This window comes from Anarrhichthys ocellatus, unplaced genomic scaffold (genome assembly GCF_004355925.1).
Source record: "Anarrhichthys ocellatus isolate YVR2014 unplaced genomic scaffold, GSC_Weel_1.0 scaffold10, whole genome shotgun sequence".
NCBI classification, from domain to species: domain Eukaryota; kingdom Metazoa; phylum Chordata; class Actinopteri; order Perciformes; family Anarhichadidae; genus Anarrhichthys; species Anarrhichthys ocellatus.
The window spans coordinates 4664244-4685560 of NW_022280040.1; the positions used below are offsets into that span (position 1 = coordinate 4664244).

Here is a 21317-nt window from a genome sequence, read left to right on the forward strand (position 1 = left end):
GCAAAACCAATGACAATGTCATCAGCCTCAGCTGTACTTGGTGTTTCCTGCTAGTTGTTGTTGGTCCGTTACACCACTAGTGCCCTTGCAAAATAGGAGAAGAAGAGTAGAATGAGATGGCGGCCAGTGGTGGACTGATACAGTCGACATCCGGTGAGTCAGATTATTTTGTCGTCAGCCTTACAGAGCTGCTGGGTTGTGTAGACTTCTAGTTTTATCCTTTTACCACTAATGCTTAGGAAAAGGTTTTTTTATAATGAATGTTTTCTCCTAATCTAGTAGATGGAGAGTACATTGACTCATGATTGGAATCTATTGCAACTGTCAGAAACCTATTAGGGAAACTGTATAAATCGTCTGTGTATTGAGTTTCCAGGTAGACGGAGACAAATACTGAGAAAGCTCTTTTTACCCGTTACAACAAGAAACCAAATCTGAAAACATGCAGTCATCACTCATGTCTAATCAATCATCCCCTTCCTGTATCTCTGAGCACTACTGGATATGTTTCACTCAATTTATTGACAGGTTTTCCACAGAGATGGTCAGAGAAAAACAAAGCTAGAGTGAAAAAAAATGTTTCCTCCACTGCTCATCAATGAAAATGAGTGATGTCGAGCAGGAATAACCTGACTTTTACTTAACTTTACTGTAGATTTAGTTTTTAATGACAGCTGATGTGAAAATAAATGTTGTCTCAGGTGACAGTAACCCAGCTTGGAGGGATGTCCTTATTCCTCTCTTTTTCACTTTAAATGATGTTTGATTTGTTTAGCAGAACAAAATAAAAGCATGTCATCTTCCTCAGACCAAATTTCGGAAATGTCGTGGTCTAAAAATAAAAGCTATAACCAAAGGGATCCAAATTTTCATTTATGTTAAATGTTTAGGTCAAATATCTTTCGTGTCACTTCTACTTTCAAAAAACAAAATGGCGACTGCCAAAATGGCGAACTCAGGACTTTAAAATGGCAGTCCACAAATCAATGGGTGAGGTCACAGTGACTCAGTCCACTTCTTATATACAGTCTGTCTGCACATGAAAACAAAGCAATACTTTGTGAAGGATTGTCATGTGTGAAACTGTTAAAGCCGTTGCAAGACTCTGTCTGTGAAATGGCCTTGAGTTGAGGAGAACTCGTTCTTCCACTCTGCAATGCAGCAATAAATCTGTTGAAAAGACTTCAAAATCTACTTCAGTCAGTGTTTCCATTCAGGATCTTTAGGGGGACTCATCCCGTTCCTTCCTATAGGGCATGGGCCTTATGGTGTGGACCAAACCTACACATCCATGAAAGTGGTTAATAAAGGAATGAATTGCGGACTAAATAAGACAAAATAAGGGGGAATTCACAAACATCATCCCAGCATACCCCTCAAATACAACCCCAGCAGCGACCGTAGTAAACACGACATTTCAATCGCACGACCTCTTCCTGACTGAGCAGCACTTCTACACAACAATCTCCTGCTGCTTCCCTCCACATCTCATCGCCTGCATATAACATTTAATTCTAAATGGCTAAGTTTAGGCAGAGCCACTTGTCTGTCAGTCATGTTGTGGTTGAGGTCTCTTGGGATAAGCTGTTTACATGAACCCCCGGTACCCCACAAATAATGAATAAACCATTAATAAATCCCATGAATAAACCAAATGACAGACTATTTCTGGTGCTCTTCTCTCAGATCGGTACACCTGCAATTAAGTACAAAAAGTCTTTGGCAGAGAAATAGGGGGTTATTTTGAATGTAGGGGGAAGAGATAACCTTAGTTTTCTTACAGTAATCCGTTAGCAATCATATCTTTCCAATTACCAATTTTTCCTTGTATTTTAGTTACAGACAGAGTTGCTTTGACTACGGAGCGTTTTAAACAATCCACAAAAGAAGCAAAAGAAAATACAGCAAACAGGAGGACATGCCAAAGACTGTACACAATCGTGATGATAGAGAATGAATATTAATACAAATGAAGAAATGTGAAGCACATTGCATCACCAGCAGAGAGGGTCACGATTAAGTGCCAACAATGTTAAGTCAAGAATTAGAAAAATATTGTAGAAACTAAATTAAAGGTAAAAAAAAAAAATAGATGTAGAGAAAATATAGAAACAAAAGCTGGATACAAAGGACAAAAATCCCACTCCAGTTCGTCAGAAAACAAGCCTACAAACTACTCAAGTAGTCCTCGTTATATGTGCCTTTCTGCCGGCACATATAATGCACAAGTCAGTAATGGCTCACATTAGCGGGAGAGAGTCACACAGCGGTTTGAGGTTTTGTAGGGTTTTTTTTTTTTTGCAGCGACCCAACAACCCAGTATATGAGGTCACTGACAATGTCACAGTACGTCTCACAGCAGTACATGGAGTGTTGGACCAATTTCAAACAAAGTTGGTGAGCATGTAAATGGGAAATCTACTGCCTGGGTGGCTCTGACCTCTTTATGTCATCTCCATCTCCAGGCAACCTCTCCAAGACCTGCACAGCAGACGGCTGGACTGAGATGCATCCCATTGACATCGCCATGAACTGTGGATACAATCTTAACAGCACCAGCGATGATGTGAGTAAAACACGGCCCTCTATGAGAGGCAGCAGTACAGATACCCATTGTGAATGGACTCGGCAGCACAGTGGGAAACCATCCCGAGAACCAGTGGGCAGGAAGAATTGAATTAGAACATCTTCCCTTTTCTCTGTGGGTGTTGAGTCTATCAGGAAAATAGGAAAATCTGCAGTGTTTGCCTTTTTGTTATGAATTGCAGTGATTTAGTAAAGTAAAATAAAATAAAAGTAACACAACAGCATAACACTCAAAAAACATTTGTGGCCTATTTCCATGCTAGGGCTTTGAAAAACATTGGCTTTTATAGTATTGGTGGAATAAACGGCACATTTCAAGACATCCAGAAAGAAATGTGTTTTGCTCCTGATGAGTTTTATTTAAAGAATTTACTGTAAGAAATTTGCTTATTTTGCGTTATTGTCTAGAGTTATATTAAAAAGTCACTACCTCTCTTGTGTGTTACGTAGAGAGCTGGTGCTATCTGGCTTTAATTAGCCTAGCCTAAACTAGCTTAGCACAAAACAGCTAGCTTGGCTCTTTTCTAAGCTCCAAAATATGTTTACCAGCAACTGTAAAGCTCACTAGTTAACACATTATATCCATCCATCCATTATCTTTAACCGCTTGTCCTGTTATCCGATCCCAGCTAACAGGGTACACCTTGGACAGGTCTCCAGACTATCCCAGGGCCAACACATAGAGACCACTCACGCTCACATTCACACCTGTGGGCAATTTAGAGCCTGAGCTGCATGTCTTTAGACTGTGGGAGGAAGCCGGAGAACCCGAAGAGAACCCGAAGAGAACCCACGCTGCCACGGGGAAAACATGAAACTCCACACAGAGGGGCCGTCACACAACACACAAACAGAAATGTAACGCAGCAATTTGCAAATTTTAGCGGATGTCTGTGCAGAGTCTCAACTGATTGCCCGTTAGCCAAGATAAATGTAATGCACTGAACTTTCTGTAAAAACCACAAATTGTCATTTTTACATTCTGTTATTGTATGGACTAATCAAATTCCTAACTTCATTTTAATTAGGTAGCTTGAGAGGGTTTGGTAGGTTCTTCTTTTTAATGTGGAGACTTGATTTCCAATCTTGCTAAGTCTACCTAAGCTAGGCCTGCTAGCAGTGGAAACAAGCTGTCAACACAACATTGAAATATGATCTCCTTTTTGGATGATGTGGTGAACTTGTGAGCAAAAAGTTGCCTATATGCACATCTAGCAGATATGCAGCAACATTAGTTTTCATTTGGACGGGTGTCTGGCCACCTGATATATGCAGGTCCAGCATTTACTCTCCACACCAACTCCTGAGGGATCTATTTGTCTCTTTAGCTGCTAAATGCTGCACTGTGTTCAGCAATTAGTCACTAACTGTGTCTGTCTGGGGTGAAAGAACTGCAGGAGAACTGCAGAGTTAGGTGATACTTATCAGTTGGTTGGTAACAGAGCGACTCCTTTCACATTACACATATCCTCGAGCCAGAGTCGTTTTGAAAATATTGATGATAGCCAGTGAGACCCACAGACAAGACAGTGATATTGAACCCTGGCCAAAACATGTTGAACTGTTCCTTCAAGCTCCTAAATAAAGAGTGCACGTCCTAAAAACCAAATATATTCTGACTGTGTTTAAAATGAATATAGCGATAAGTCAACGTTCTTCATTGTTTGCCGAAGACGGCGCACGTCTTTGAAGCACAACACACTTTTCACTGATGAGGCCGAGTCAGTTCATAATTCCTGCCTCTATTATCTGCATTATGAGTAATTCGGGGTTGTTCATGTGGCCTTCAGGGTTAGGGAGGGAATAAGTAGATCAAATGTTGCTCTTATTTAGTTCAGTTTTAATGCAGAGAGAGCTGATCTTGTCTGTATTGATGGAGGTGGAGCAGGGTGAAGAGTGGATGTGAACTACAGGTGGTAAAAGCTTTCTGGGTGGGCACTCTGCTCTCTGAAGCGGCCTCATTAGTATGCCACAGAGGAAGTCAGGAGGGACCTGGATGGTGAAGTACACTAAAAGGGATTCGATGTCCGTCTTTCTGCATACTTGATACCTCAGTGTGCCCCAGGATGCAGTGCTCTTAATCTCATCTTCATCAAGCAGAAAACATGCAGTGCCATGGCAGCAACATTGTGAGGCTACTCTGGAAAGCTCCACATGTGCTGAAATAAAATCCAGTGTGCTGTTACAGTAAATCAGTCGCGCTTAGAGTATACGTCAGCAGATCCATTTGTATTTGTATGGAGCCCGGCAGTGCTTAGTTGTTAGAGGACAGTAAAATACAGTATTAGACTGTAAGACAAACAAAAGATTAGAGAGAGGTCTGAAAAATGAATTTTGGGCTTTGTTTATGCTCAACAATCTCACCTCAATGTCCATGAGTAGAAGGTGTTCTGGACCTTTCAACGACATTACATGATCTTCGTCATCATGTAGCGTTTGTGGAAGTGTAAATCTTAACTTAAGTAAACGAACAGAAGTATTTTCAGCAAAATGTACTTAAAGTATCAAAATAAAAGCACTAAATCTGCTGTGAGTGAGTGATTTATTAGAGTCAAGTATATTATATTATTGGATTATGTGTAAGTAACATTTTACTATTCATTGGTTGAGGCGGAGATAATTTGATTTACTTTATATACCATTAGGGAGTTTAATATGTAACAGTAAATTGTATCTTATAACCTCGTGTTTTTTTTATGATGTAAAATCATAAAATGCAAAGTATCTGTAGTAAAAAGTAAAAGTTGGAAACCATCACTTAAAATAGTTATTTTCATGATTTTTTTTTTTTTTTTTTAATTTACAAAACTGTGACTTGTTTTTTTTTCTTCAGGGCAGGTTTTTCTGGCAAGTGAAGATTGGCTACACCATTGGCCACAGTGTTTCCCTCATATCTCTCACCACAGCTATTGTGATCCTCTGCATCTTCAGGTACGTAGGAATACAGTCAGATATGAACATATATAACGTTTTTTGTATGTTCAAGAATTTGCACGATTTACATAATAGCATGTTGCCCATAATGCTTCCCATAATGCTTTTGGGACTATAAACAGGAAGTATAAATTGCCATTGAGTTGTTGTTTTTTTAGCATATACTGTGTGTTTACATTTAGGCAAATTGGCACCATTAAAACTATGCTGAATTAGCTGTTAGCAGTTCCTGTTTGCGGTTTTATCACTGATGAAGAAAGCTTAAAAACGTGATGATTCCAAGGCAACTTCTGCAGTTTAAAGAGCGTCTTTCTATGATTTGAAAGGAGATTTATGGACATGTATTCACCACGTGTAAGTCACATTCAATCTAAATTTAAGTTTGTTATGTCTGTGTGTTCTAATTTGATAGAGTTTTGACTAAAAAAAAGTTAAAATGGCGGCACAAATTGTGGTAACCAGGCGGCGGTGAGGGTTTTAAATTACGCCCACCTGCAGTATTGAACACTTTGCGCTGTTGACTTTTATAATGCCTGATAAATAAACCTGTTTCCTTGCCTCAAGTGGTCAGAAGAAGGATAAAAGGCTAGAATAAATAACAAAAAGAACAAAAGCAGCCCCCGCTGCAGGACCCTGCCGAGAGCGTTAGTATGATCAATTCACCATAAATCGTGATGACATTGACGGTAGGCCTGCTGGGCATATGGACAACATGACAGTTAATACATTTTAGTGTGGCACATCAAACACTGTGAACTGGGATTTGATTATATCTGATCAGTGCAGCTCCAAGGCTTATGTTAAACTGAAAGGCAAAAAGAAAAAAACAAATACTTCTAAACCTGATGATCCTTTCTTGCAATTCAGTCTCTCGATCTTTTGACGGCACATGTCTGCAGCGGTTGGGAGATTAAAGTGGATGAGAGAGAATGACGTTTGATATTTCACGAGTCGGGGATTGATCGTATAAGCTTCTTGGAGACCATTACTGTTTTGATTACGGGGATAACGGAGATCACAGCTTTAGATAGCGAATACTTCCTCCTTCAGGACAATTAATAGACAATATATACAGGGCATGACTTGTAACCTAATTATCTTTATTGTATGTAACTTCTTCTTCTGAGATTCAAGCTTTGAACAACCAAGAATGTTACAAAGAGATAAAAAAAAAAACCCTTTAATGTCTAATAATCGATGGATGGTCTTCATTTGTGCACATATTTATTCTTTTGTGCTGCATTTTGTCACTGAAAACACTGTATTTGCTCAGCTGCAAAAATCCCCAAAAGTACCCTTTAGCTTGTTACATGACTCATCCTCTAAGATCACTTCGCCAAAGTAATGTGATGCAATAAGTATTTTCATTCTTTTATCCAGTCAGCCGTTCCCTACCATATACCCTTCTGTACAGAGAGGGAGGCGAACAGGAAATTACTTTTTTTTGTAGAAGTTTCATTTGTCTCCTCTGCTCCTAGGTCACTGACCAGAGCTTCTTTTCTTATTTTTCACAAAGATGTGAAAGTGTGTCCACCTGAGACTTTTGTTTGCCACAGGCCAGGACAAGCTCATCATAAAAAGAAGGTGAAAGCAAAGCAAACAACAGGTTTGAGCCAGAAGGAGAGTCACAACAGGGCAGTGGGAGGTGAGGGGAGCCGAGGGGCTAAATAATGAGGTGTATTAATGAGTGTTGGTGGGATGTGGAGAGTCTCACCTATTTCTCAAAGACACCACTGATTATAGGTAGGGATCAAGAAAATGGTCTGTTTGCACCAATCTCTTGAAAATAGAAGCTTTTACTTTATTGAGCAGATGTCACATCACTTCCTGTCTAAAACCTTCGTTCTACTAGCTTCTGGAATGGAAAACCATATCTGTTGTATTATGGAAAATTACAAGGCTGTTGTCTGTATCCAGCACAGTGATGGAGATTAGATCTCACATTTGCCCCCAAAATAAAAACAAATTATTACACACATGATATTTTTATCACTTTCTTTCTGCTGAGCGTTCTTATCGCTCAGTATGTGCCACGACAAGTTAGACTGTGATTTAATTCAGCCACAAAACGTCTCCAAATATCTAAAATTGGACAGAAATGTTCACTTTGATATTGTAGAGGAAAACAAGCATGTAATTAAATAACAGGTATTGTCATTTTAAACTGCTGTGACAGAATGTTGTTACGCTTTTCTGGCTGCGAGATAAGATTAAACTTTAATGATTCCTGAGGGGAAGTGATTGGGCATGTGCTGCCAGAGAACAAGCATAAACAAACGATCTGATCTAACGAGAGCCTTGACACAGCTGCAGACGTCCGTGTCCCTCTCTCAACCTAATCATTTAATCGTCTCAAGTATGATAATGTAATCAGGATGTCAAGAAGTATTAAAAAATCAATGCTGGAGCATTTCAATATGTTTCTGATTCGTCATCTTGAAACCCACCTCTCTCGTCTTCATTGGCGAGGTGTGTGTGAACGACCATAGAAACGCATTCATGGTGCTCTAAAGCAGATCCACCCACACGGTGATAAATGGAGCTTATAAGCTCAATAATGAGTGGAGTCGGTCTGTGATTTGCTGTGACAGTATGTTAAGCCATTAACTCCAAGGACATTGGATAATAAACACGAAGGCCTACTTTATTGAATTGTGTGTGTGCTGTCTCTTTGTCTTGATCTATACAACTCTTTCTGTGCATCCTAGGAAGCTCCACTGCACAAGGAACTACATCCACATGCATCTGTTTCTGTCATTCATCCTGAAGGCCATCGCCGTGTTCATCAAGGATGTCGTCCTCTACGACGTCGGGGAGGTGGACAACTGCTCCTCGGGCTCTGTGAGTGAATCGCCAAAATTGCGTCTGTTGTTCGCTGCGGGTGTTTTTTAAGGATGAACGGTTCTTGTTGTCCTTGAACCCTGACGAAGTCAAACTCTGTAAGAAGCTCAGCGGGTCAACATGACACTTGCAGGCTAATTATCCACATTAAACCGCCATTAATGAGATATCTCATGAGGTCAAATGTGGATGAAAATGTGGATTTCTGTCGTCCAGATATTTGACAGGAGATCAGTAGGGAATTTAAGTTGCTCTGTCAAATGCCCACTTTCACTAATACAAGGACCAAATCAAGTCAACGCATAGTTTAGTATAGTTTGATCAAAGTTTTACAGTACATGTGAGCTTCAAGCTTGAGTACAAGACAATTCTCAATATCCTTTTTGACTATAAATAACTGAGTCAATTGAGGTATTTTATTGCCTAGGGATATAAAATGAATCGCTGTATGAATCTGTTTTATTGCTCTATTGCATCTGTAGATATTCTGTTGCTTTATTAGTAGGATTTGCTAATTAGAGCCCGACTTTTAGGGCCAATAAGCCACACGATATTACCAACCTCAGAGCTCCAGGGGGCCCTAAAGTTCCTGGCATACGGTGCTTTAATTGTTTGTGGGAGTATGCAGCACTTAAGTACAATACCTACAGAATTAACAAGGACTCAATTTATTACCTGACGTCTTGAAGAGAGTCCCTGTGTCAGCTTAACATCTAGTTTTAAGACCCCAATAATTCCTAACGTGTGTTTTTTTATGATCAAATAGCCAGATAGTATTCCAGCATGGAAACATGAAGCATGGTGGTTTAACAGGGCCCTAGGTTAATTCAGCAATACCAGTCACACTCATTTTGAGAGGGTCATACTCAAGTCGTGAGTAGTTGACAACAAAAACAATACGATTACAGAATATTGAAATATGAGTCAAAATTCAGCCTAGCTGGCATTCCAAAGGAGGGTTAAACCAATGGGACAAGACTACCCTTAAATAATGCTAAGTTTACAATCCATTTTATGCTTGGACTTCTATCAAACCACAATGTTTCCACCGCCACCAACACCCCATCGCATACCGTTGAGCCACACACCCACAGAGACCCCCGAGGCCACAGTTGGGCCTGCGAACACAAGGTTTATGTTACATGATGTGGCCACAAGACAAGACGGGCCTCTGAGTGTATTTATTAGCGAGCTCTCCGGCTGTCTTCATAGCGTTAATGGAACTATAGGGATGACAGGAGCCAGCTGCTGTCATAGGTCGGCTGAAACAGACATTATAAAGACGGGTTTGGTGCTACAGTGCTCATGACCCTGGCATTACTTCCCTTACCGCTGTTGGCTCGGTTACTGTCGCTTTCTGTCTGTCTGTGTGTGTGTGTGCGTGTGTGTGTGTGTGTGTGTGTGTGTGTGTTCGGCATGCTTGGTTCATTACCCTTCTTCTGCAGATAGATGTTTGCCGTTGCGACCCATTAGATTCATTCATGATATAATTGCTGTAGGGAGGCTTACAACAATTGCATTATTTAAGGTATGTGTGTTTGTCACTGTGTGTGTGTGTGTGTGTTCTTCCACATTCCACTGGTAGTAGGCTTTTTTTTATATGGTGCTGCAGCAAACAATGAGTATTGGTTTGCACACATTATAACTAGCACAAAGGTTCAGGCAGCCCATCTGGGTCAGTCTTCTTCCCCTCAAGATGCCATGTGGGAATCAATTTTTATAGACTACTCAATATCCCTGTCAGCTTGACTGCCAGCTGCTTTAATACTTAGCATCCATGTATAAGAAGTGGGTGCCAGAAAACAAACCGAGAAGGAATTATTAATAATGTATACATTTCTACTAGTAGCCTAGGTGTATTCGACTCAATAAACAAACTCACCAGCCACGAATGAGAGGCAGAGCTGATGTCAGGAAGAGTTTACACTATTGATTACCAGCTTCAGCAGGTCCTCCTAATAACAGTAGAAGAACAGTGCAGATCTTTAATTTAAGTAAAAGCAACGTTACCACCAAGACCTTCGCTCCCAGAGACACCGAGTGGATGCAGACAGCATTCGCAGTAGAATCAAGTCCATATGTATTCTGCCGTTGACTTATGGTATGCCCATCTTATTGTACGAGTACTGCCAGTATACATCCGCACAATGTGTGTAAAATGTCAGGTTGAGTCAAGACGAGTGGTATTTTGCAGTGTGTTTTCACTGTTATTTCGTGGCTTTTTGTGTGTGTGTGCTCCTGTTTGTGCTTTAATGTCAGTGGGTTGTTTCTGCTGTTGCATTATTCATATCCACTCGGTTTTGTTTCTTTATCATATTTGTGTTGCCTTTACCTCTGTGTCCCACATATCCATATCCATATCCATAATGTGCTTCCTACCAATTCATCTCACACCTTGCTACACCTGCTAAAGTGCTCAATGCATTCAGGGTCACTATCCACATTTTTAAATGTGCACAGTATTGATTTTTTCTTATCTTCGTGATGCCCTCCCGGTAGCATCTCTGGGATCCTGAAACAGCTTGTGTGCGGCTCCTGGAGTGTATATCAGCCTGTCAAAGAGTGGCACGCTACACACATCAGCTCAGCCCACCCACACCATTAGTAAAATGAACCTTTTATACGCATCCTTGTGTAACAAGTTCAACAGCAGCCTCGCAGTTCAGCGTTCGGCAGCAGCAAACTGAATTTTGAATGAATTCACCCATCCTGATGGAAGTTTTGTGCTTTTTGTGCTGTCAGCCAACCAGAATGGAGCTGATTGTGTTATCCTGCATGGTTGTTTCTGTTGTTCCGCTCTTGTCCTTTTGCTCACTGAAATATCTGTGGGAACATTTCTGCACTTTCCTATTTCACAGATGTTATATGTTGCATGTATTGTTTATATCACAGCGCGAAATACTGATGTTGGATAGAAGACAGTTTGGTATTCTGCATTTGTAATTGATTAAATAGTACCACATATTTTCTAATAAGACATCCTCTGCAAAGGGTTCACAAGGACAAACAATTTAGCTTTAAATACATTTCACATGTTCAAATGGAAGTCCCGTATTTTACTCACTGACATCATAGTCATCATTCTGCTTCATCTAAATGCCACAGAGGAGAAATCCTCATCATTGGGCATATGTTGAGGAAATACAGCTGCTAATATTATAAATAATATATATATATATATATATATATATATATATATATATATAAAATGACTACTTTAACGCTTTGTTTATTACTTCACTATTAGCCTGCCATCATTTGTAATTCACTGATGGTTCATTCATGTGATTGAATGCTCAGAGATAAAGTCAGTGATGCCTTTGTGTGGGCAAAAACTGATCGGCTTATTTATTACAGACTGCAACAGACGAAAATAAATATGTGTATTCTTCCACTTTCTAAATGCAATTCTGCTACAATAGGGAGTGAAATTGCCCTGTAATATCCTCCACTCCACTAAAATTGTAAGATGTTTTTGTGTCTTTTGTCCATTGCCAGGTTGGCTGCAAAGTAGTGATTGTGTTCTTCCAGTACTGTATAATGGCCAGCTTCTTCTGGCTGCTGGTGGAAGGCCTTTATCTTCACGCATTGTTGGCCGTCTCTTTCTTCTCTGAGAGGAAGTACTTCTGGGCTTACATTCTGATCGGCTGGGGTGAGAACGCATTCCTTAGGTCTTTATTTGAGACCTCAGCTGAAGACCAACCACAGGTTGTGTGACCCATACCAGTGGGGTGCAATAACTTTAGTGGACACTTATATATCTTTTTTTTATTTTTATTATGTCCCTAGGTGGTCCAACAATTTTCATCACAGCTTGGAGCATCACTAAAGCCTACTTTAATGATGTGGGGTAAGAAATAAACACCAAGGGACTGCTAGAGTCCAGTTTAAAATCTACGTCTGATTTTGCTTTGATTTCATCTTGTGCATGAATATTGTTTCATTCTCCACCAGGTGCTGGGATATAATCGAGAACACTGATGTGTTCTGGTGGATCATTAAAACTCCTATTTTGGCGTCAATCCTGGTAAGTCCAGTCAATTTCCATTACATCAACATCAATGCACCTTCAGCTGTTGACACTCTCAAGCCAGACTTTACCAAAGCAAAAGTAATTGCCACTGAGAAAGAAAACATCCTTGTCAGTTATCATTAGTGCACCTTAGACTTACCTGTCAGTGTAGGTTGTCTGCATGCTTTTAAACTCCATATTGTCTTTGGTATTCCTGCTGTATGTCGACACAACTGAGAGTTTGTTACGGCAGGATAATCACAATCCATTTGTCTTTCTTGTCCTGCCATCGTCTTCTTCATCTACAGAGGTTGAAGAAAGGAATATTTGTAGATGTGCTCAGTGTGCCCTGGAAAAAATAGTCTGACATTTAAATGTGCTTTAGGTGTTAAAGGATTCGACATTATTTGCTCATCCAAGAGTTATGTCAGCTTTGAAGGGATTATAGATATAATGAACTTTGGATAAAACCAAGCTAGCTGTTTCCCTCTGCTTCCAGTCATTATGCTAAGCTACTAAACTGCCTTCATTTTTAGAAATATGCCTATTTGCTCTCTTGCCACGAGTTATTTAAGCAATAGCTCACGACAGGCTGTGGTATGTTGTGATTATATCACCTAAGGGGCGTTGTTCGGCCCGACGTGAAGCTCTGGAGAGAGAGTTCACACTTATGGCCATGCGCCCGTTAATCTTAAATGTGTCCATTTCGTAACAGGTTTTAACAGCTAACTTTGTTTCTTTAACCTGCTTCCATTTTGGTTGAAGTTATTCCCTTGTGACCATGGACTGTATGTGACACTGTTACTAAGCAAATATGACAACGCATTCGTCTAAGACGTGGAGTGGTACTTAAAGTGCAAAGAAATTGGACGTCATAGCAGTGGTATGTGATTGTTATATCACGGCTATGAACCAATCAGATTGCTTGATTTGAGCTACATACATACACACATATACATATGTGTGTGTGTGTGTGTGTGTGTCACTGTGAGTGAGGAAGACACTATCAAAGAAGTGTGAAAAGGAGGGTTAAAATGAGTTGAACAAGCAGGACTCGAGAAGCTTCAGTGGAGTGTGTTAAGTGGTGAGAAGTACAATTATTTACAGTCAATGACCTGCCTCTCAGCACAACATTTAGACACTGCTTTGTGTTCTTACCTGTAGATAAATCTCAGATTATACTTGGATCTTAGTTTGTTTTTAGGAAGTTGTATAAAAAATATACCAAACACCAGAGTACTTTTTGACGTTTTTACTTTGTGGTGATGTCCTGCTTTGCCGGTCTTTGCTCGGCAGCAGACACAGCAGGTTTAGTTGTGTTCTTTCACATTAGGATCAGGATCAGCAGCCTGGTTGTCAGACCTTTTTATCTGCAGCCGCTCTGACTGATGTTTGTGCAAAAGCGCACAGGTTTGCATATGGACGGTGAGGACATGTCCCAACCAATATTTGAGCTAACTTGTTCACATTATCTTTGGTGTGAACAGACACACAAACATACAGAAGAGCAGTGGAGCAGAATCACTTGTTGACCAGTGCAGAGAAATGTGCTTCTGTTTTGAACAGCTGCATATCGTGGCGTATCCTGTCGCAAACATTCCTCCATATCCATGAGTTTAGAGACTGAAAACATGTAGAGGTGACTTTGAAACCAGCTTGTCCATGTACAAATTTCGTATCGAAAAAGTAGCACTAAATCCTATTCACATTGTAACATATCCCTACTATACTATCCTCAAATCTCCACAGATGAACTTTATTCTATTCATCTGCATCATACGAATACTTCGCCAGAAAATCAACTGCCCAGATATCGGAAGAAATGAGTCCAACCAGTACTCGTGAGTATAATTTATATATAAGTTATAAGTCGTTTTCATGCTGTGAATTTGTAGAATTAATTAGCTCAGATAAGATTAAATATTGCTGATCTCTGAAAGGATGTCGGAAAAAATCTGCACCACTTCAACGGTTTCTGTCTTGGGCTGAATTCGGTCCACATTCTGTGAAAATTAGCTGCATTTACGAAACAATGATTATCTCCAAAGCTGAGAGTAAGATGTACATAAATGTCCTGTAGGCTCAACATTAGCTCTAAATTAAATAGTTTTTGTGGCTACTTTTAACTTTTTATGCTCAAAGCAATGCAAGGATGACCAATCCTTTTTCAACTTCAGAAAACAAATTTATCGCCCGCCTTGGCACGAGGTACTCAGCACAGTAGCCTTTCCCTGGCAGCTACTTTGCACAGAGATATAGAGCTCTATGTGTTTAAGTGTTTCCCTGTGATGGAGAGCATCTCATAAGCCAGCCATAATGCATGAGCTATTTTCCCACTGACACTTTTAATGGAGTATTTTTCCATATCTGGTCCTCGGAGCTGAAATGTAAAATGAAAAGTACTCTGGAGTTGCATTCCATTATTGGCATATATAGAGACGGATTGAAAATTGGTTTCACCGGAGGGAGAAATTTGTTTTTGTTTTCTGCTTTGTTGTTTCAGGAGGCTGGCGAAGTCAACGCTGCTTTTGATTCCTCTGTTTGGGATCAATTTTATCGTGTTTGCGTTCATCCCAGAGCAAGTGAAGACTGAGCTACGACTGGTTTTTGACTTGATTTTGGGTTCATTTCAGGTATGACATCAACTTTATTGGTGATGTATGAAAAAAATATTTTAAAAAGCTTCTGCATCGTAATTTTACAATTTTAATCCAACACCAAAACCCACTTTTTTTTCTTGAATTTCCAAATCAAACTTCATTCAAGTAATGATTTGGCTTCCTGTCAGCCCCGACCTGCCAGTGTTTCTACTGAAGAAACCGTGGCAGGTCTCCAGGGCCTTTGCTGGCCGATTCAGTGGCAGTGTTACTGCCCCTCGGCTATTTCTGTTCATCACATATTGAGAAATGATGTAGAAATGCAGCCAAACAGCACAGCTGCATTACAGACCGTTTGGAAACCAAGGAACCTTTTCCAGCTCATTCTCACTGTCATTATTCTCATCCCTTTTTCTCATTATTACTGTAAACTAACAATCCTTCATAATGCATAGTTTTTCCATTCACGTCTCATGAATGCCACATGTTATGCTTCAATTCGCAAATTTTGTTCCGACAATATAAACAGATATAGCAGGAGCTTTCACCACGACACACACTGTTATTGCTCTTTTAACTTTGTATTTCTTTCCATTTAGGGCTTTGTAGTCGCAGTCCTTTACTGCTTCCTCAACGGAGAGGTAGGCAGCCCCCTCACAGTGATGTAAACACTGTTTGTATAAACACACTGCTGAAAGATTTCCATGCAGAGATAGCAAAGTGTTGCTTCTCAGAAAATGTAGTTAATCTGTAGTTTTTCTGTGACTCCCTCTGTGCGCCACTTCCATTTACAAACAGTCCTGAAAGGTGGACGGAGCTGTTAGTATGAGTCACCAGCGCTGGTTGCCTCCCTTGGACCTCCTCGCTGCATATTTTCTGCACTCAGCATGGAGGGTGGGAGGGCTGTAAAAAGCACAGCCTTCTTGACAGCGAGCTATTTGGTAATGTCTGCAGAGGCTCTCTGTTAGTTATTTTCCCAGTGCTGAGCCAGATTGAATCACAGTGATGGGTTGGATGGCAAGGCTTTGACACTATGCTGTCTGAATTTGAATCTGCAATTTTCGGCTGTAAACGCTCTCCACTCCAAACCTGATCTTCTCCTCGGTGAAGTCCTCGTTCTCGATGTGAGCCTTGGCAGTGTACTTCGACAAAATACAGAAATTACAATAATTTCTACTTACATGAAAACACAATTGAACAAATGGCATAAAATAACTGATAAAAAATAATAGGTAAAGAGACAAAAAAGCCCAAGAAGGGTTTATTCATTACCTCTACCTAAATATGAAAATATACACCATGTCAAAAGTACTCAGTTGCCAGTTTATTAGGAACACTTATTATAGTTAAAACTAACACAGTGTAATGCAGCAGTCCTGCATTGATTCCAACCTTCATGACGCTTATAGTGTTCAGTGTTTGTTGAAATTAAAAAAACAAAGGTATGTGTGGTTTTGCAACCCCGTAAAACAGAAAAGTTTTGAGCTGTTTTCTGCCAGTTATTTCACGTAATTGGTGCCAAATGCATTAATCACACGGTCGACTGTTGCTCATCAGCTGTTGCCCTCTCTAGTTGAATGATCTTGCGGTTTTTGCATTTCCTCGTGTTGCTCATATTGTGATATGTAACATATCAGTAGTGATGCGGGCGTTGTACTGGACCGTCAGTAGAAGCTGAGCTGGAACGCAAAGCTCTGGATTTACCTGTACATCCACACTCCAACCCTCACATGTGGTCACGAGCTTTGGGTAGTGACTGAAAGAATAACGCGGATTCATCGGCCGAAATGAGTGTTTCAGTTACTGTTATGAGATATGCCACAACTGTAAAATGACACATGCAAAAAAAAAAACCTACATGGTAAACCACTCGCTGTATTTCAGTATTATTGTTCTAATCCCTTGTAGGTCCAAGGAGAGATCAAGAGGAAGTGGCGAAGGTGGCACCTGCAGAGATACATGGGCTCGGACACCAAATACCAACAGCCGTCAATTGGCAACAGCAACAACTTCAGCACCCAGATCACCATGTTGACACGATGCAGCCCGAAAACCCACCGGGCCTCATCCTCCTGTCACGACGACCTGTCTAGCATATGACCCACACAAACGGTGATACAGACATTACATGCTGTACAAAATACTCTCATGGCAAACATTCGGCAGCAAAAGAAAGACGCACCGCCTCATTAGCACATGCACTCTGGGATGATGTGTTGCTTGAGTGATGTGGAAAAGGGAAAGTGATGAGTCGGAAATAGAGCGGCAGCTTCTAAGCAGCTTTTAATCCCCACGCTTCTTAAAAAGACTCGGTATAAGTGACAAAGATACAGGCACATTGCTTCACAAGCACAGCTTTTGCACATGTGAATGAGAACCATTCACTCGTTTGTTTTTCAAGATTCAGCGCACATGCACAGATGAATTTGCGAGTCTAGTCATTATGAGTCATTTGGTCAGTCGTTCATGTCGCTCAGACACCAGGCAATGCAAAACGTCACAGATTAATGGGGTTAGGTGAGGGAATCCAATTGTGAGCTGCACCAGCAATCTGATGTAATTATGCGTTGATTAAAAAATACTTAGTGGATTCCTGCCGCAACAAATGAACAAGGCTGGTGTGAAGACACGGCCATTAGGAGAAAAGGAGCTGATGTTTTTTTTTTTAAAGAAAATTATAATTATTATTATTGTTAGTGAGTGCAGCGACATCACAGTCAAAGTACCACAAATGTGTTATGGGGAGAGTTTTTGAATGTAAGTATACTTAGTGATCGAAGTATGTTTTAAGCATATTTTTAGGCGACCAAAAAGAACAAAAATGTTTTTTTTTTCTCCATAAATGGCAAATGAATGAGCTTTCAGACCAGGTGACCAGTGTGATTCTGATTCACAGTGATGGGTTTGGAGTATGAATGCCCTTCTCTGCACTATCACTCTCACGAGAGACTGATTTCCCTTTGCATTCCCCTTTTATTCAGTACAGTCCTCACCTCTTGTATTTTGTGTGATTCCGAGCCGGTGGATTGTGGTCGTTTTCTGTTGAGGCACAGGGACAGTTTTGTGCCAATCTCTGACGAGTGCCTGGTTTCAGTGTTTTGAAGCGACTCTTTTAATCCAATCTTCACTGGCTGTCGGCTGCTCTGGAAAGTAAATGCCTTTTTAAAGGTGCAATGTGTAAGATATTGACAGAATTTTCGTTGAAAACAAAAACAAATGAACTATCATTATCAACAGACTGTGAGGATGTTAGCGTGTTTGTTGAGTATGATCTGTTTCCGTTTTGGTTGTTTATTGGAACAAATTCAAAGTGACAAACGACGAAACGACTTGCACGCTCAACTCGTCCTCACTGCTGCCGAGAGGCTACTTAGCCGTGAGTACGGCGTGTCACGGTAAACACACTAGGCCGACGCCACACACAAAGATTATAAGACAGCAGTGTTGTTTTTACCGGCTCTCACAGCAGTTTGGTTGAATTTGATGTATTCTTGCCCTGCTGTCATAACCGATGATTGTATGAACCCAGTATTTGAGGTAAAATGCTGCACCTATTTCTTTTGGAGCAAGTAGCTCAGTATTACACATTGCACCGTTTAAGCAGTTCAGGTCATGAATGTTTACATTTTCTCTACAGTAGTCATTTAACATTGTACAGCCAAAAATATACAGTGTAAAGAAAATGAATTGCTATGGATTGTTGTGCTATATCATATATCAGTAATGTGACTGTAATTGATGTTTGTTCATTTGTTGTTTATGTAGCACTCCGTGGCTCAATGCTTAGCGTAACAGCTAAATAGAAGACGCTGCATCACACTTGAAATCACTCCTCAGACTTGTACAGAGAAGCTGTCTTGGTGGTGCTTTGGTAGATTATCCATTTAAAAAAAATATTTACTGTTTGAAACTGCTCCACTGGAGGAGTTTGAACCTGACATGTCAGTAGAGACTATTGGAGCCGATATGTAAAGCAAAGCAAGGTGACAGGGATGACTGGTCCTGTCACAACGATGCTGTCATCGGGCTTTTAAGATTACAAGGTCAGACTTGAAAGTCACATAAATGTTCATGCAAGAGGGAACATACAGGAGGTCCAGCTGTACCTGGAGGAAAATAACATAATCTCAACCCGCTGCTGAACTGAAGGGTCAGTGAAGCCAATGCATGCTAATATTGATCTTAGAAATGATGTACAGCAAAGGTCTCTCTATATATATATATATACGTATATGGGATGTTTTGCTGGTGACAAAAGTGTAAAGAAATAGTACAGTACAACAGTTTTGGAAATATTCACAAAAAAATGTATTTCACACTCTTATAAGAAATGCATCAATCTTATCTTCTAATTCCATTCAAGAGAGCAAATAAGAGTATTTCCCAAAATTTCTATTTCTAACTATTCCCTTAAATACTCATCGTTGTCTTTGGTGCCTGTCTTTGGTAGTCAGTCAAGTTTAATTTAATTTGGTGAATATGCCGATGTACCTCTCATAATGGTGAATGTAAATAGGTTTGTATACCGAAGAAGCGATCCAAGAATACAGTGTTATAAAATGAATTCAAGGCTGTTTCTAGATATTATCTTTTAGTGTTTAGGTGACCTGGTTGTTTTGTATCAGTGAGCTAATATTAAGTGATATTTAATCAACAATCATTCTAATGTGTAGCTACTTACAGTTAGTATTCAGTACTGAAGCATGTTAAGTATAGATTTGTTCATTTGCAAACTGGATATTGTGTTGTTTAAGATTTGACAGTTGATTTGTTAGTGCAGTAACACTGGTGCAATGCATACCATTGTGATGCTACAAATGTACTGTAAGTATTTATTAACTTAGGTTTACATTTCTGTACACATAAGGCCACTTCTTAGTTTTTTAAATAAGCAGGTTTTGTTTCATTGTTATTTTTATCAATATTATCTCGGCAGGAAATTTTACTTTCCATAAATTTCCGCCACTGTTCCACTCAAACTGTATGAAATGAATTATTCAGAAATATACAAGATGATGAAAATTGAATTTTGTACTGAGATTATGTTAAACTCCGCATCATACTTTGCTTCAACATTGCTTAAAAAGATACAAAAGAGCACATCTCTGATTGAGTGATTGCCTCAAACAAAGGCAACAGTGCCGACAGAGCAGTGTTTACCGGAGAGGAATCAGAGGGCGGACGCCACTCTACACGACCTAAATGATCTCATTAGTCGACCAAGTCAAGACTTTCTGCACCATGAACAGTTGTCATGTCCTCCTTGACTGTAACACTGTCGCCTAATTGAAGCTTATTTTCATAAGTGCCCTCTGCTGCTTGACAAGGGCCTGGCCTACAGTTGATTTTTTATTTTTATTTGACTCCCACGGAGGCTCAAACGGAAGTAGTTCATGCAAAAATGCTATTCCTTGGTCCCTGAAAAAAGACAATGTTCAAGTGTTTTTCATTTATAATATTCATATTTTATACAACTACCTCTCTGAAGGTGACTTCATCGAATGTCTGCGCCTTCAGTAAGCAAGCAGACAGCTTGATGTTCCAGCTGATATAACTGGTCAGAAAGCAGAACATTGCGTTCTTTCGGAAACAATGTGTTTATGACTGCTCAAAGTGTTCGCGTCTCCAGCTCACAGAGAGGAATTATCCCAGGGAATTACTGTACTTTATCACTTCATTGTGGTCACAGTGCCCTTACAAGGCAAAAGCGTCTGAAAAAACCTTGTAATACTTTTTAAGGGCTTCAGATCTCAGCTATATCCAGTCAGAAAACAATGATGTAAAGTAAATAGTACAATAATACATTTATTTGTATACTTTGAGGTAGGTTACTTGTATTTATTTTGAGTATTTCGTGCTTCTTTATACTTTAGCTCCACTACATTTCAGAGGGACACATTTTACTACATTTTACTACACTTACAGTTTATATGAGGGGTGTATGGCACCGCTTAACATATTTCAATTCTGCGTTTAAAACACGAATGAAATCATTAAAATGATGATTGCTATAGTTGAAACTACCTGTAGTTTGACTTGCTACAACACCATTTAAACACGCGGCACATTAATGCTGCAACAATTTAAAGGCACAACCTGAAATGGAGAACAAACCCACCACTGAAATTCAAAACGCAGGATTGGACTCACTTCCAAATGATTCCACTTTTTGTTTTAGAGGCAACTATTCTATGTTATTAATGTTTTCTAATGCTGTCAGTTTGTTTTCATAAGTTTACACAGCAGTAAAACAGACCTAATATTCAGCTAAAAGATCAGAGATGTTAATCTGTCGGTCTAAATGCTTCAGTTTTTTAATCATATATATTTCTAATTTATGGTCAAAC

The 21317-nt window shown here is 39.9% G+C and overlaps 1 protein-coding gene across 1 annotated transcript in view; it reads left to right on the forward strand.

The window, feature by feature from the left end:
- vipr1b (vasoactive intestinal peptide receptor 1b) overlaps window positions 1–20150 on the forward strand; it is a 34387-nt gene extending 14237 nt beyond the window's left edge. Inside the window, exons 4-13 of the mRNA XM_031850331.1 lie at window positions 2466–2566; window positions 5420–5517; window positions 8229–8361; window positions 11860–12013; window positions 12151–12211; window positions 12316–12388; window positions 14123–14214; window positions 14877–15006; window positions 15570–15611; window positions 16879–20150. Coding sequence (XP_031706191.1) covers window positions 2466–2566; window positions 5420–5517; window positions 8229–8361; window positions 11860–12013; window positions 12151–12211; window positions 12316–12388; window positions 14123–14214; window positions 14877–15006; window positions 15570–15611; window positions 16879–17070 — 1076 coding nt within the window. The 3' untranslated portion in view covers window positions 17071–20150. The remainder of the gene's footprint in view (window positions 1–2465; window positions 2567–5419; window positions 5518–8228; window positions 8362–11859; window positions 12014–12150; window positions 12212–12315; window positions 12389–14122; window positions 14215–14876; window positions 15007–15569; window positions 15612–16878) is intronic.
- The last annotated feature ends 1167 nt before the right edge of the window (window positions 20151–21317 follow it).